The 16658-nt window shown below is 38.4% G+C and overlaps 2 protein-coding genes and 1 non-coding gene across 3 annotated transcripts; all 3 read right to left on the bottom strand.

The window, feature by feature from the left end:
* Positions 1-420: 420 nt before the first annotated feature.
* On the bottom strand, positions 421-1151 carry LOC18014864 (ethylene-responsive transcription factor RAP2-9). The gene is given in 1 exon segment (XM_006397295.2): positions 421-1151. A coding segment is annotated over 1 exon segment (456 nt). The 3' UTR covers positions 421-695.
* A 3563-nt stretch (positions 1152-4714) lies between these two features.
* LOC112085877 lies at positions 4715-4824 on the bottom strand. Its single transcript, XR_002899161.1, has one exon. It is a non-coding gene; the product is annotated as a small nucleolar RNA R71 (small nucleolar RNA).
* Positions 4825-14933: 10109 nt separating this feature from the next.
* LOC18014487 lies at positions 14934-15695 on the bottom strand. The gene has a single exon (XM_006397294.2). The coding sequence runs from the start codon at positions 15693-15695 to the stop codon at positions 14934-14936; it is 762 nt and encodes a 253-aa protein (XP_006397357.2).
* Between the last annotated feature and the right edge of the window lie 963 nt (positions 15696-16658).

Raw genomic sequence — 16658 nt, 5'->3', positions numbered from 1 at the left:
ATAGATTTAATATACCCGTTAGAGACTTACTTACACAATTTTTTTGGTTGTAAAATTCGATGCAAAGTGGTAGTTTTCTTGTAGTGTTATACCGAACTATTTACCGATGTCATTAAAGGTATAAAGAACTTGGCTTAATGAAACCTAAGCGTGTGTTTGACATATGAGCGAATAATCATGTTTTAATCTAGAACAGAGTCACACGATTCATTCAATGTCGGTTTCTTAAAAATCCATTGTCGCATTAGAGGATTAAAATTTTTAAAACTGAAATGGAAAGAAAAATTAGGACATCAGAAATTCACAACTTAATTAATAGTATATGATATTATAGATATTTTGTAGTTTGGAAGGTATAAATCCCTCCTTCTCCTCTTGTTTGTACTGTAATTTGTTCAAAATTGTTCTAAAGAAATAATGTATCTTCTTCTTCCTAATAATTTTTTCCCAAATTCTTAAACCCTTTCTCGATCACCTCCAAATAATGCTCCAAAATCTTAGAAATGGAGAAACCATGAATCTACGATTAAGCAGAGCGATAGCGTTTGTAAAAATTATATTAAGTCATAAAACAAAATATCAAACTATGCAGTATTCCTCTTCTGAGTCAGAAGTAAGGACCTCTGTTTTGACTCTTGTCTCCCAACATCCGCAACCTCTAAACTACAACGTATAAATCACAATCTATTTGCCTCTCAGACTCTCCCAGCCTCCGGCAACATATTCACGTCTGGTTTTTCCACTGATCCGGAATCCTCCAACCGAAGCTCTGCGTCGACTCTAGCTCCCACCTCCGCCGCCTTCTGCCGTATAAACGTCGGAGACATGTCTCTTCCTACGCCGCCACTGCCGTTTCCGTCATGTAAAACCTGTCCGGGGAAATTGAGCCTAGCCAAGGGACCACGTAGGTAAAACGCGGCAGTGTCATAAGCATGTGCTGCGGCAACTGCGGTCGTGTAAGAACCAAGCCAGATCCGTGATCGCTTGTTGGGCTCTCTTATCTCAGCCACCCACTTCCCCCACTTCCTCATCCTTATCCCTTTGTACCGCCTCTCTTTAGGGTTCATCGGATTCCACTTACGCTTCTCGTTGATGACCTGTCCTTTTTTCTCCATAGGTTGGTCTAGGTTTCGTTAGTATTCAACCTCCATCCACCCTAATTCAACAACACGAGTCTCGTTTGTTTGATTATATAGAAAGAGAGGAAAAAGGAAGAAAAGATAATGTGTCAGGTTAGGCGGCTAAAGATATGCCTTATGTGGCTTCGCCGCCACTCTTTTGTTCCCAATATTTTTTTTTATAGATTAAAAATCCAAAATATAGCCGACATAAACTAAAATACCCCCTCTTTTCAATCTTACTTTTAATCTAAATTATGGTTTGATTTGTGGTGTTTTGTTTATTGGATTAAACGTTGACCCTACGCAGTAGGGATTAATAAGCGGCTGCGAACGGCAAGTTGCGTCTGTGGAACGGAAAGGTGCATCCATGAAGCAGTTGTTGTCGACACTTGGCCACTGACGTGTGACCCCCTTTCTTCCAGCAAAAGAAACTATATTAATAGCATAAAGAATGTACAAGTTACAAAAACATTCTTAATACAACTACTTATACATAAATAAAAGAAATTAAAATAATATCAGTGAAAAGATAAAAAATAACCAAAATTTCTTTTAAGAAGTTTTAATATATCTCCCTTTTATAAAATTTTTATTGATTAATATCTTTCCGATAAAATTCTAAAATACATTTAGCATTATCTTAATTAATAAAATATTATTAAAAATATTATTGATGATGAATCTGAATCTTGTCTCTTTGTTGAATTGAAACTTGAAGATTCCAACCAAATGAAAACAATGCTTTTGACATAAAATTTCATGATTATTTCTTGCAACCATCCTTTACAACATAGTTTTCCACAATAAATATTCTCGTATCCCAAATATGATGGCACTGGACGCATTTATCCTTGAGATGGATAACAATCCAACAAGAAAACCAACAATTTATGTATGTCAGTTTGGAAAGCAGAAAAAAATCCCTTCGGACGAAGGATTTGTGGACACATTGCCCAGAGCAATCCCACATGATCGATCGATGAAATTTTGCGGCATAAATGAAGAATATTTGTAAATGAATGCCAGATTTTGATCAACATAGGAAGTTCAAGACAGTGGCAAATCCAAGCTGCAGGTTGCATAGATAAAATGACGAATTGGATTGGAAATAGTGAAGAAAAAAAGAGAATACTATATATGTAATTGCTACTATCGGAGACGGCAAAGGGAAAGTTTCGAGAGATTGCGTAAGATTTTCTATAGTCTTATATGTGTTCTCTTTGTCTATCTCCTTGGATTAAACAAAAATCACGATTAGCTCGAACAAAAATACTTATTGACTTTATCGAAAACTAACAGAGAAGAAAAGTAAAAAAAGAAAGGTCTGTCAGAGAAATTACACCGGCAGAAGTGATAGTAGGTTTTTAGCCTACTAAGGTCAATTAACTTCTTGTGTTATAGCAGTTGAAGGTTAATCCAAATGGAGAGATTTTAGACACTAAGACTATGAGGATTAATTCTTAGTCCAAATCTAATGAAACAGATTAGTGATTATGTGATCTAAAACCTAAAATAAAACAAACAAGAACAAACAGTAATTAAGAACTAAACAAACAAGATAAGCAAACAAAGACTCAAATTCAAATAAAGAAAAAGCTAAACTTCTAGATGTGATCATTGATCAGGGTGCTTTATCATTGATCAGGATGCTTTAAATATGAATTCATGATGCTAAGCAAACAATGCAATATTTGCAATTCTTTAATCTAAACTTCCAAATCAGATAAATTCATTCTCATGACAGAAATCCTTTTCCAAATTACTTAATCAAGACTAATTCCCATTAGTGAATAAGCAATCAACAAGCATAAGGTTCCAAGTCTAAAATGACCAGACAGCCTCTTTGTGCATCAAAATAGGAGCTAAGAAAGACTGAATCTTACACAGAAGGACATAGCAAGCAATCACATGATCTCTAATCCAATCAACTTAGAGTTTAAAGTTAGATTAATCCTCTCATGAAAATATTAATCTCTATACTAATCCACTTTCAAAACAAATTCCCATTTGTGAAATATGAACTAGTAAGCATTAAGAATCAACTCTAATATGTCATTTATGCAATTAACAAACATCATCATGGCATTAATGCATAAATCCTTAGTTAGCTTTCATTCAGGCATTTCATCAAACACTTTGGGTGCATGAAAGACCCAGATTCTAGACCCAAGTTATATGCAAGGATCTAGCATTAGGATCAGCTAACTAAGGAAAGGAGAAGAGAATCTAAGCCTAAACAGTCATTAATCTACATCTAAGCATCCTAATCTACATACCTAAAAGCTTAAAAGAAGACTACTCACTAATCATGATTACCACACCTAATCTTTTACAAGAGGTGATGTTAAACATGATTAATAAGATAGAAAAGATGAAAGGAAACAGCTTTTGATTGATTAAAACCCAGAGATGTCTCTTAACAAACTCGTTTTTTCACTGAATAGGAAAGAAAACAAAGAGAGAATGAAAGATTACTTAGGGTTTTCCCAAAAAAAACTATTTATAGCAAAAGGGTTTGGACCGGGTCAGCCCAGGACAAACTGGGTACTGACCCGGTTCAGCTGGATCTTGTGTCTGATGTGCTGACACCGGGATGATTTTGCCAGGTGTGGAGGCCGGTGTTGTGGAGAAAACATAGATGGAGGAGCTAGCACCTGGATGCATCTTGCCGATGTTGATGCCGGTGCTGAGAAAATGCTGAATCGGTGGGGATTACACCGGGCAGGCTTTGGCCAATGCTGTGCCCGGTGTTGTAAAGAGGCTGGTTCGCTGGGGTTAGCACAGAGGTCCATTTGGCAGGTGTAGAGGTCGGTGTTGATGAATAGGTTAAAACGGAGCAAACTACACCGAGGTGCTCTTCTCCGATGTTATGGCCGGTGCTGAACATGAAAAGGGATTGGTGCAAGGCTCAACTAGCACTGGGGTGCATTATCTCGGTGTGGTCCTTGGTGTGGGGGTCAATGCCACAAGATCCTCAAAGTGTGTCCAACACCGAGGTCAGTATTCCCGGTGTTCATCTCGGTGCCAGGAACATATCCACACTTAAACCATTATAACTTTCAGCTCCCAAATGAGACAAGACCAAGTCCACAGGTAAGGTGACTCAACCAACTCAAACTTTGATGGAGGAACCATTGGCACTTGGGAAGTGAAAGGCTCCCCGGACGGCTCATCTTTGCATCAATCGATGATGGCAATGATGCGATTGGAGAACCAAAACATACCAAGAAAGGAGAAAAACTGATTAGTGAATGTGATGCAGCTCACTAATTCTTTGAAGACAGACGTGCAATTCGACCACCCTTACCCGAGGATGGATATTCTGAAGCTAAGGTACACTACATTAGTTTACTGAAACAACAACAATATAATGGTTACCCCACAGAACACCCAATAGATCATATTGAATCATTTGAAGAACTGTGTTCAACCATAGCAAAAAAAATGTAGATTACCATATGTGCACTCTTTTTCAATTTTCTTTGACTGGTAGAGCTAGTAAATGGCTAAAAACTTTGCCACCAGCGTCAATAAAGACGTGGAAAGAGTGTAGAGAAGCTTTCCTAAGTCACTTTTACACTAAAGATCGTTCCAATCTCTTAAGGAACAAGATACATAAATTTCAGTAGGAGGACACAGAAGACCTCTACGACGCTTGGAAAAGATTTAGAGACTACCAGAGAGATTGTCCACATCATGGATTTTCTGAAGAAAATTTATTGACAATTTTCTACCAAGTAGTCAATGAAGAGTTAAAAACATCTTTTGACACCTCTAGCAATGGAGATTTCTCTACTAGATCTGTAGATGAGGCTCACGCCTTTATTACCAATCTAACTTTGATGATTGGAGAAACCCTATTGAACCTTATGGTGATAAAATGAACAACTATGGAGTTAAGAAGAACTTTCAAAATCAGGAGATGATGAAAACAGCTGAATTTTACGAAGAAGAGATGAAAAAGCAGCGATTCGGCACTTGATTCTGACGCGCACTGCAAGGAAAGATAATTCCACGAACAACGCAACGACGCAGAATTCGGAAGAACCAGGGATCGATGGCGCCCACAATTATCAAGTAGGTGCTGGCCGTGGTGGGGGCGAGCCGCGTAAAAACACTTGGGTGAGGAGACCTAACAACTACAATGAAAAATCATTTTGCGAATATCACCAAACCCATGGGCATTCAACAGCGCAATGCCGAACTAGGGGAGCAAAGCCTGCAGCAAAGATGGCAGCCGGAGAACTCCAGAGCGCAGTGAATCTCGAAGATCTCGCCCCCACCAAACCAAAGGAGGGAGTCGAGCCGAGCAGCGCGACAGAAACAACAAATCCACCCTAACGAGGCGATAATACCAAGCGAGATAGGAGAGGCAAACTCGAAGAACGATCCGAGCCGAGGCAAAGGATCAACATGATTATGGGCGGATCCCAGTACTACCAAGACATGGTGTCCCCTATCAAAGACTATCAGCGCCGAGCTGAGGCAAAGGAGAACTGGACCGAACAACCCAATCTCCCAAATACGGTGACCTCCTTTGCCGAAGAGGAAACAGAGGGAATAGACAGGCCGCATACCGATCCGCTGGGATCGAACTGACGATTTGAGATCACGACGTAGCAAGAGTACTCATCGACACCGGGAGCTTGGTGGATTTTATATTCAGGGAGACACTCAAAGAATGGGAATCAACTTCTCCGAGGTGATGGCAATCCCTAAGCCTCTAACCAGATTTTCAAGAGAAACAACGATGATTATGGGCATGATCAGGATTCCCGTGGTAGCTGGAGGAGTCACCAAGATCATCGAATTTTCAGTCGCCGACCACCCGGCGATCTACAACTTGATCATGGAAACTCCGTGGATTAACGCCATGAGAGTAATCCCTTCAACCTATCAAATCTGCATCAAGTTCCCGGCTCATGAGGCATCAAGACGATCTGGGGAAATCAGAAAGAGTTATGAATGTGTTTCCTGACGGAGCACAAGTTAAGGAATCCTATATTTGACGCACGCGCCAATGTGGATCGCAAGAAGCTTAAGACAGAACAAGAGCCCACGAACGAGCTCTCTAAACTCTTATAACAATTACAGATCGCGGAGAGCCGCAAAACACGCGCCGAGCCAATATGCAATGCGGTGGACTCGGTGTGCATAGACGAAGCGTATCCAGAGATGTTCGTCGAGATCGGAACCAAGTTAGAAGAGACCCTGAAAAATGAACTCCATTCCTTCCTCAAGGAGAACATCAACACCTTCGCCTGGAGTGCGGAAGATATGCCGGGAATAAGCATCGACGTGACCTGTCACGAACTAAACGTAGACCTGACCTTCAAGCCGGTCAAACAAAAAAAGGAGGAAGCTCGGTCTCGAATGACCTAAAGCTGTTAACGACGAAGTAGAAAAGATGCTTGGAGTAGGATCAATCGCCGAGGCAAAGTACCTAGATTGCCTCGCAAACCCTGTGGTGGTGAAAAAGAAGAACGACAAATGGCGAGTTTGTGTAGACTTCACAGATCTTAAATAAGGCATGCCCCAAAGACAATTTCCCTCTACCGCACATCGATTGATTCGTCGAAGCCACAGCGGGAAACAAGCTACTGCCATTCATGGACGCTTTCTCAGGATACAACCAGATTTTCATGCACCCCCATGATAGAGAGAAAATGGCGCTCATAACTGACTGCGGTATATACTGTTACAAAGGTCATCCATTCGGCCTCAAAAACATTGGTACGACGTATCAGTGGCTCGTCAACAAGATGTTTGCAGATCAGCTCGGAAAGACCATGGAAGTATATATCGACGACATGCTGGTCAAATCGCTCAAAGAGAAAGATCACGTCGCACATCTACAGGAACGTTTCAACCAACTAAACGAACACAACATGAAGCTGAACCCGGCGAAAAGTAGATTCACTGTGACCTTAGGAAAATTCCTCGGCTATATGGTAACACACGAGGCATTGAAGCGAATCTCAAGCAGATCAAGGCGCTGATCGAGATGCCCTCTCTCAATGGCTCACAGGAAGAGTCGCTGCGCTAAACCGATTTATCTCACGGTCGACCGACAAGTGCCTTCCGTTCAACGGTGTCCTCCACGGAATAAGAAGTTTGAATGGGACGAGCGATGCGAAGCAGCTTTCCAGGAGTTGAAGAACTATTTGGCGAGCCCACCAGTCTTGGCAAAACCGGTAACAGGAGAACTGCTTTTCCTTTACATCGCCGTGTCCGCCACAGCTGTAAGCGGAGTGTTAATAAGGGAATAGGCCGGGAACAAAAACCAATCTTCTATCTCAGCCAAACGTTGACAGACGCCGAGACTCGTTATCTGCAGATCAAAAATGTTGCCTTAGCCGTAGTGATGTCGGCCCGAAAGCTGCAGCCCTATTTCCAATCACATTAAATTGTGGTGCTCGCAACGCTGCCATTACGCTCGATCCTGCATAGTCCAAGCAAGTCAGGTTTGCTCGCTAAGTGGGCAATCGAATTAAGCGAATACGACATCGATTATCGAAATAGATCGTCCGCAAAATCCCAGGTGCTTGCAGATTTCCTTGTCCAACCCCCCCCCCCCCCCAAAAGTAGCTGGCGAGCCCTCTTTCGAAGACGTTTGGATGTTGCACGTCAACAGCTCGTCATCAAAGTACGGCTCAGGAATAGGAATACGCCTCACCTCACCAACGGGGGAAATCTTGGAGCAATCCTTCCGCTTTAACTTCCATGCCTCGAACAACGAAGCAGACTACAAAGCATTGATAGCCAGCTTACGATTAGCACTTGGAATCAAAGTCTAAAAGATAAAAGCCTTCTGCGACTCACAACTCGTAGCAAATCAATTTAACGGAGAGTACGAGGCAAAGGATGGAATAATAGAAGCATACCTTGGAGTGGTCCAGAACATAGTAAAGCAGTTCGACGAATTCGAGCTGACACGAATACCCCGAGGTGAAATCACCTCGGTGGACACTTTAGCAGCACTTGCCGTGACCTCGGATCCACATCTCCGAAGAACAATACCAGTAGAATTCATCGAATGACCGAGCATCGAAGATCAACCCCTCGGATGAAGAACCAGATAACGAGGAGACAATAGCAAAGGAAGAAGACACCTCCTCTCCCGAGCTCGAATACGACTGCGACAAGGAATGGCTCAGAGCAATTCGAGTCTACATTGCCGATGGAGAGGTTCCATCCAACAAATGGGAGGTTCGCAAACTAAAGGCTAAAGCCGCACGGTAGGTCCTCGTCGAGGGATAGGTATTCAAATGGATGTTTTCAAGACCACTAATGACATGTGTCAAAGGATCCGAAGCGAGAAAAATAATGCACGAGGTGCATAGCGGCGCATATTGCAATCATTCTAGCAGAAGATCCTTAGCAATCAAGATAAAACGGCACTGATACTTCTGGCTTATGATGGTAAAGGACTCCGAGAAATTTACTGCAAAGTGCGAGAAATGTCAACGGCATGCACCTACTATACTTTAAATTTACTCCAAATTTAAGTTTACTATACTTCATTAATCCCATTATGTCTGAGAACTTATTCTATCTTCTTTCCATTGCCTTGACCCAGTCTACTGCCTAGTCAAGAAAGTTTGTACAATCATCTAAAGCTCTCACATGTCTCCTTCAACGCTCATTGTCTCCTGATTCCCATTAACCTTAAAATTTTGACAATTACTTGCTCTATGTTAGTCTTATCTTTTTTTGGTGAAAGGTTACTCGTATCTCCTATGCGCTTTATGTAAAATATACTTTACCAATTTCAAGTGTGATAAGTAGCCTCAGTAAGGAGTGTAAATCATTATATTTTTTTAAAGTCATAGGAAGAAAATCAAGTCAGGTGAAATAAATAGAAAAACTAACACTTTAGAATTGTAAGGTTATACCTTTTTCAATTGAATATTGAGGGACATGAGAACCACATTGGTGGTCTTTGTTCTCTACTCTGGCCATCATAATCAATCATATGAATAGAACTTAAATTTAAAATCAAAATACTAATACAAACAGGTTGAATAGATTTAAGAATGAAAAAAAAAAACACACAAAATAAAAAGCAGAGATGATGTTCACTGGACCCAAAAAATAACGATACTACAAAAGAAAATCAAGGAATGAGGACCATTCAAAGATCATCCAAGATCAATCTATTTATGATTAATTAGATCATGTTGCTTTGAAACTTCAACTACATCTAAAAGGGTAGGTTTATGAAATCAGACAAACAAATACAGAAAAAAATAAAAACCAAAGATAATATAAATAAAGCTTTTTAAAAAGCTCATCTAATCTCTCGTTTTTATCTGTTTAATTTATTCCACCCCCGATATTCCATCCAATACAGCTTGAAAATAATTTTAGATAACAAATTATTCTTTAGAACCGTTACAATGATTAATATTTGGAAAAAGATTATTGCTGTTACCTTCCCAAAATTTAGAGATCCAGTCCATCATAACAATCTTTATTAAAACATTGCTTAACAAAACCTAAAAATCATCATATTAGCCATAAAATAAAGAAAATCTTGGTTAAATATACAAATACCACTATAGAGAAACTTACCTAATGGTGTGTCGTGAAGCTCCCAATAATCATACCAAATTACTTTTTTCTTCACCACGTTTGACATCATACCTATTATCTCCTATATTAATTGTAAAGATTTTTTAAGAAAATACAAAACATATATTAGATAATAATTTTAGCTTGCTATTAATATAAAACACAAAAACATTATAAAAAAATAGAAAAACAAATATTCAAAAGAACAAAGCCCTTAATGGATGACATGGTTTTGCTATGATATTTTAGACGGAGGTTAGAAGAACTAACTATATTTATAGGAATTCATATGATGGAAACAAAAGTATTATCACCTAAGGTGCAAATTTTTGGTTCTGGGTTTTATTGTTAGCTACTCCTTCCATTTGACTACCATTCTACACGATACTAAAAAGGGGATCAAATTCATATCAAATTAATTAAAAATCAAAACAAAGAAATAACAACATATACTAAAACAATATTATAACATACGTAAAGAAAAAGAAAATACTCATATAAACTCTAGAACAAAAAACGAAAAACTACCATGTAGTGAATCTGAGAGGAAAAAAATGTTGGAATTCATACCGGTTTACAACGGTTTATAAAATTAATTATGAATTCAATTTCCAAGATCTCAAGCAAATACTAAATTGAATCTAGATCATCAGATTTAGAGTATACCTGCAGCGGAAAGATAAATAGGAAACAAAGTTGTGTAGCACTCCAAACGTCGTGCCTCTACCGGTATCCACACGCACACAAACTAGATCAGGACGGGATGCTAGTGCCGTATAGATCAGATCTTGACAAAACAGTTTTGCCTCTTAATTATGTTTAGGGTTTTATCGCAGGAAGGAGATATTCAACTAAGGCCACGTTTTCTCATTATATAATGATTACACGTTTGACCTAATACACTTAATTAATAGGCCAAACCCAATTACTTAACTTCTCAATAACGTGTATCTCTATATATGTCTATATCACATATATACGACATACATATATTAAACTTTCCTTTATTTGTTCTTTGTATAAATGTTAAGTTATATCTTATATAACTTATATATACATTATTACATTTCGAAACCCAACATATAGTCGATCTAGTTGCTTAGGTGTGTGACCCTGTAAGATCCGTATAACATTAGTAACAGATTCACAATCCGTAGATTACAAGCGGCTACTAGCAAAACATTATAACCACCTAATATTGTACGATTGTCAAACCTTGACGTTACGACTTCAACTAGAGAAGTACGGATGATTTTAGGACATTCCCAACAATCTCCCACTTGTACTGGAATCATCTATTCCTATAATCCCTTTGTCTCTATATCTCGATCTAATCATAAGGCAAGAAACTGTGTCATCCTTATTAAGCTAGATCATATTTATCGAACTTTGATTTATACTGATCAAACAAATGACTGACATTCACCTCGTTTGAGCACGGCCATGCATTTCTCAGTATCAAATCTTCGATAGGCCCAGATATATTATTCTCCCGTTATATGGGAGGGACAAATTCCATCTTGTTCCATCCCTGTTCCTTACACAATTCATAATGCGCCAAATCACTGTTTTTATAATCACCTTTTACGGCTGACGTTTGACAGAGTCAAAGCGAACCAGTCCATATATAAGATATCACGACGAACTCAGGTCAAAGGACTACACTCTATAGTCGTGATGAGAAACTCTTATGACACTCATATAACAATCTTGTAGATTTCTCATAGCGGGTCAGTCCAATACTGTGTTCTCTAACACATATCTATGTGATTGACTTTAATACAACATATTAATGACTTCACGAAACTTAGTCATCAGTCACCTCACATACTAGTCATCCTCAGTTATTAAAGTCCCATTTTAATAACCTTGACTAGGGACATTAATAATTTAAGTCATTTTACACTTATAGAGTTTCATGATCAAGTCACGTACTTGATGATCTATAAGAATGACAATAAATTATTTTGGGACTATTATTCAATTATCCAATAATAAAATAATACTGAAACTAATTTCATTAATTTGAAAATCAAATCAAATGTATGTAAACATGAACATCATATCATAAAAAGAAAATCTCCCACTAAAAATAAGATTACATCTTTATGAATCTAATGCCTATAGCAGCTGTATGGCTCTCATGCTTAGGTCGGGGAAGAGGCTTCGTCAAAGGATCAGCAACATTTGCATCCGTTGAGACTCTGCTAATCTTAACATCTCCTCTATCAACAATATCACGAATGAGATGATATCGTCTTTCTATGTGTTTGGATTTCTGGTGTGATCTAGGTTCTTTCGCTTGTGTGATGGCTCCATTATTGTCACAATAGAGATCCAGCGGACCAGATATGCTAGGGACCACACCTAGTTCAGTAATGAACTTCCTAATCCAAACAGCCTCCTTTTCTGCTTCAGAAGCAGCGATGTATTCAGCTTCGGTTGTAGAGTCTGCTACAGTGCTTTGCTTGGAGCTTTTCCAACTCACCGCTCCTCCATTAAGACAAAATATGAATCCAGATTGCGATCGAAAATCATATTTATCTGTCTGGAAGCTAGCATCAGTATAACCACTCACAACAAGCTCATCACTTCCTCCATAAATCAAGAATTTATCTTTAGTATTTCTTAAATACTTAAGAATGTTCTTGACTGCTGTCCAGTGACTTTCACCGGGATCGGATTGGTATCTACTCGTCATGCTTAAAGCACATGCAACATCTGGACGAGTACAGAGCATGGCATACATGATAGATCCTATAGCAGAAGCATATGGGATTCTACTCATTCGCTCTCGCTCATCATGCGTCGAAGGACACTACGTCTTGCTGAGAATAATGCCATGAGACATTGGTAGAAAACCTTTCTTGGAATCATGCATACTGAACCTATGCAAAATCTTATCTATATAAGTATCTTGACATAGTCCAATAAGCTTGTTTAATCTATCTCTATAGATTCGTATTCCAAGAATATAACCAGCTTATCCCATGTCTTTCATTGAGAAACAACTACTTAGCCAAGTCTTGACAGACTGAAGCAAAGGAATGTCATTTCCAATGAGAAGTATGTCATCTACATACAAAACTAGAAATGCAACTCCGCTCCCACTAGTCTTCTTGTAAATGCATGGTTCTTTTTCGTTTCTAACAAAATCAAACTCTTTGATTGCCTCATTAAAACGAAGATTCCAACTCCGAGATGCTTGCTTCAATCCATAAATAGAAGGTTGAAGCTTGCATACCTTCCTAGCAGTCTCAGGAACTGTGAAACCTTCAGGTTGTGTCATGTACACATCCTCTTCGAGATTTCCATTAAGGAAAGCTGTTTTCACATCCATTTGCCATATCTCATAATCATAATTAGCGGCAGTTGCTAGGAGAATCCGAATGGATTTAAGCATTGCGACTGGAGAATAGGTTTCATCATAGTCTATACCATGCATTTGTTTGTAACCTTTAGCAACCAATCTAGCTTTGTATATCAATATATTACCATCCATGTCTGTTTTCTTCTTGAAAACCCATTTACACTCAATGGCTTTAACACCATCAGGTAAATCCACCAAAGTCCATACTTTGTTTTCTGACATGGATCCCATTTCGGATCTTGCGGCTTGTAGCCATTTTTTGGAATCAGGGCCCATCATTGCTTCTTCGAAAGACGTAGGTTCATCACTCTCTATCATCAATATATCATGATGATCTGTCACCCAAACCCCATATCTATTAGGTTCGTGAAGAGTCCTCTCGGACCTACGTACCTCAGGTTCCACAGTTGTAGATTCTACGACTCTTCGTAAATCTAATTGATGTTCTTCCTCAGAATTTGCATCAACCTCCTGTGTTACTCGAACTTCTTCGAGTTGTACTTTACTCCCACTATTTCTCTTAGAAAGAAATTTTCTCTCCAAAAAGACACAGTTTCGAGCAACAAACACTTTGTTCTCAGCAGGGTTGTAAAAGTAATAAACTTTGGTTTCCTTGGGATAACCAACGAAGTAGCATTTATCAGATTTGGGTCCAAGCTTATCGGTAATCAAACGTTTGACATAAGCTTCACAACCCCAAATTTTCAGAAAAGACAGATTAGGAACCTTTCCAGTCCATATCTCATATGGTGTCTTCTCTACTGATTTTGATGGACATCTGTTTAGCGTAAACACAGACGTTTCAAGAGCATATCCCCAAAAGGATAATGGAAGATCTGTATGACTCATCATTGATCGAACCATATCCAATAAAGTTCGATTTCTTCTCTCAGACACACCATTCCATTGTGGCGTTCCTGGAGGAGTGAGCTGTGAAACAATTCCACATTCTCTCAGATGATCAATAAAACTTTGGCTTAAGTATTCACCTCCTCGATCTGATCGAAGGGCTTTGATTCTTTTGCCAAGTTGGTTTTGTACTTCATTCTGAAATTCTTTGAACTTTTCAAAAGATTCAGACTTATGCTTCATTAGATAAACATAACCATATCTACTGAAATCATCAGTAAATGTAATAAAGTACTGATAGTTTCCTCTGGCATTTATACTCATTGGTCCACATACATCGGTATGTATTAGGCCCAACAAATTGTTAGTCCTTTCGCTGTGTCCAGTAAAAGGAGCTTTAGTCATTTTTCCCAACAAACAAGATTCACATTTTTCATAAGATTCAAAATCAAATGATTTCAATAGTCCATCACTATGAAGCTTTTGAATGCGTTTCTCATTTATGTGGCCCAAGCGACAATGCCAAAGGAAAGTTGGATTTGAATCATTTGACTTAAATCTCTTGGTACTAATGTTATAGACAGGCATACCTTGGTTCAAAACATAAAAACCATTCTCTAACGGACCGCTACCATAAAAAATATCACCACGATCAAATGAGCAACACTTGTCTTTAATCGAAAAATGAAATCCTTCCAAATCCAAACAAGAAATAGAAATAATATTCCTGCTTATAGCAGGTACATAGTAGCAATTTTTAAGTTCTAAAACCATGCCTGAAGGCAGAGACAAAATAAATGTTCCTACAGCTAATGCAGCAACTCTTGCTCCATTTCCAACTCGCAGGTCCACTTGTCCTTTCTCCAAAGTTCTACTGTTGCTTAGGCCCTGCATATTAACACAAATATGAGCACCACAACCGGTATCCAATACCCAAGAGGTAGAACTAGAAGTAGCAACATTTACTTCTATAACATAAATACCTGGAGAAGAAGTCTCAAAAGTCTTCTTCTTCTTTTTCAGATCTTCCAAGTATTTCTTGCAGTTTCTCTTCCAATGTCCAGAACCATTACAGTAATGGCACTTATTTCACCAGAAGGACCAGGCTTGATCTTAGGAGCCTGGTCTGACTTGCTTGGATTCTCAATCCGACTTGTCTTACTATTTCCTTTGTTCTTACCAAGTTTCTTAAACTTTTTACCCCCTTGTACCATAAGGACGTTAGGGGTGCCCTTCTTGATGTTTGGTTCAGCAGATCTGAGCATTCCATGCAGCTTAGTCAAAGTCTTTGTCAAATTATGCATGTTGTAGTTCATAACAAACTGATCATAACTTGATGGCAGTGACTGAAGAATGAGGTCAGTGGCCAACTCTTGGCTGATAAGACAGTCCAATTTTGCCAAGTTATCAATATAACCTATCATCTTAATGACATGTGGGCTAACTGGACTGTCTTTAGGCAGCTTGCAGTCAATGAGAGCTTTAACCGTCTGGTATCTCTCTGTTCGTGCTTGCTCCTGAAACATTCCTTTCAGGCTGGTGATCATGTCAATTGGCGATTCCACGTTCTCATATTGCTTCTGCAAATTTGAGTTCATGGTAGCCAACATGAGACAACACACATCGACCATATCACTGGCATGCTTCTCATATGTATTCCTCTCTGCATGTGGAGCATTGGACTTAGGTTTTTCAGGAGGAAGACTCTTCTCCAAGACGTATTCCTTTTTCTCCTGTTTGAGAACAATTCTCAGATTTTGATACCATTCGAGGAAGTACATCCATTCAGCTTGTCCTTCTCAAGGACAGATCGCAGCGAAAATGAGCTGTGAGGGTTCGACATAGCTGGATCAAAATAATAGGAAATGTTAATATGATGTTCAGGTATTTGAGAAATCTCAACAATTAAGAAAATTCACATTATATTCAAAACAAAATTTTCCTCAAAAATATGAATATAATGATCCAAGATCCATATATCACTAGAATTCAAGTGAGCTTTGGCTCATCGCCCGAATGTCTAGCTATTTAGGTAAGCAACACCTTTGCTAATTATATCCTATATAACTCTTGGTTGTTAGACGACATCTTATGTCTTATCCAACCTATGCCTCTAAGTCCAAAACCGTTTTGATAACTTAGTCAAGTAAACCAATCTTATTTCATATGGTAACCATTACCATCTATCACACTTATGTAGTTGTAGATGCCTTGCTTGGCAAGCCCATCAAGCAACGAAACAAGCCTTGATAGTTGAAAGATTGGATAGACATCAAAAATACTTGAGATTATTGAGGAATTAATTTTAATCCAATTTAGTAGTTATATTTAAATTTTATCTAATATAAAATATCTATACATATCATATATGTATTTCTATTGGATTGTAAATAATTTAAAGTAATTTTCATCTAATTAAAACTATAAATTATTATATTAATAATCTTAATAGATTCCAAAACCCTAATCGTATTAGAACTTGAACTAAAAGATTTAAAATTAGAACTCGTATCAAAGTACGAATTCTTATACTGGGTCGAATGCACGAGGAACAACACCCATACTAATTCACTCACAAGATACAAAATGCATATATATTATTTATTTAAAAATCAAGCAGTCGTGTATTACCATAATACGTGCTACGTTCAAATCCAATATATGCACAAACTTTATATCTATGGCATTCACATGTTACTAAATGACAAATATGTATGTCTTCGATTATTATAGTAAGGATTTTG

Source organism: Eutrema salsugineum, unplaced genomic scaffold (genome assembly GCF_000478725.1).
Source record: "Eutrema salsugineum unplaced genomic scaffold, Eutsalg1_0 scaffold_3, whole genome shotgun sequence".
NCBI lineage: Eukaryota > Viridiplantae > Streptophyta > Magnoliopsida > Brassicales > Brassicaceae > Eutrema > Eutrema salsugineum.
Note: the sequence above shows the minus strand (reverse complement) of the source record. Positions and strands in the feature narration are given on the sequence as shown.

Coding starts and splice junctions, on each gene's coding strand:
- LOC18014487 (XM_006397294.2), bottom strand. CDS start 15,695: ATGTACTTCCTCGAATGGTATCAAAATCTGAGAATTGTTCTCAAACAG.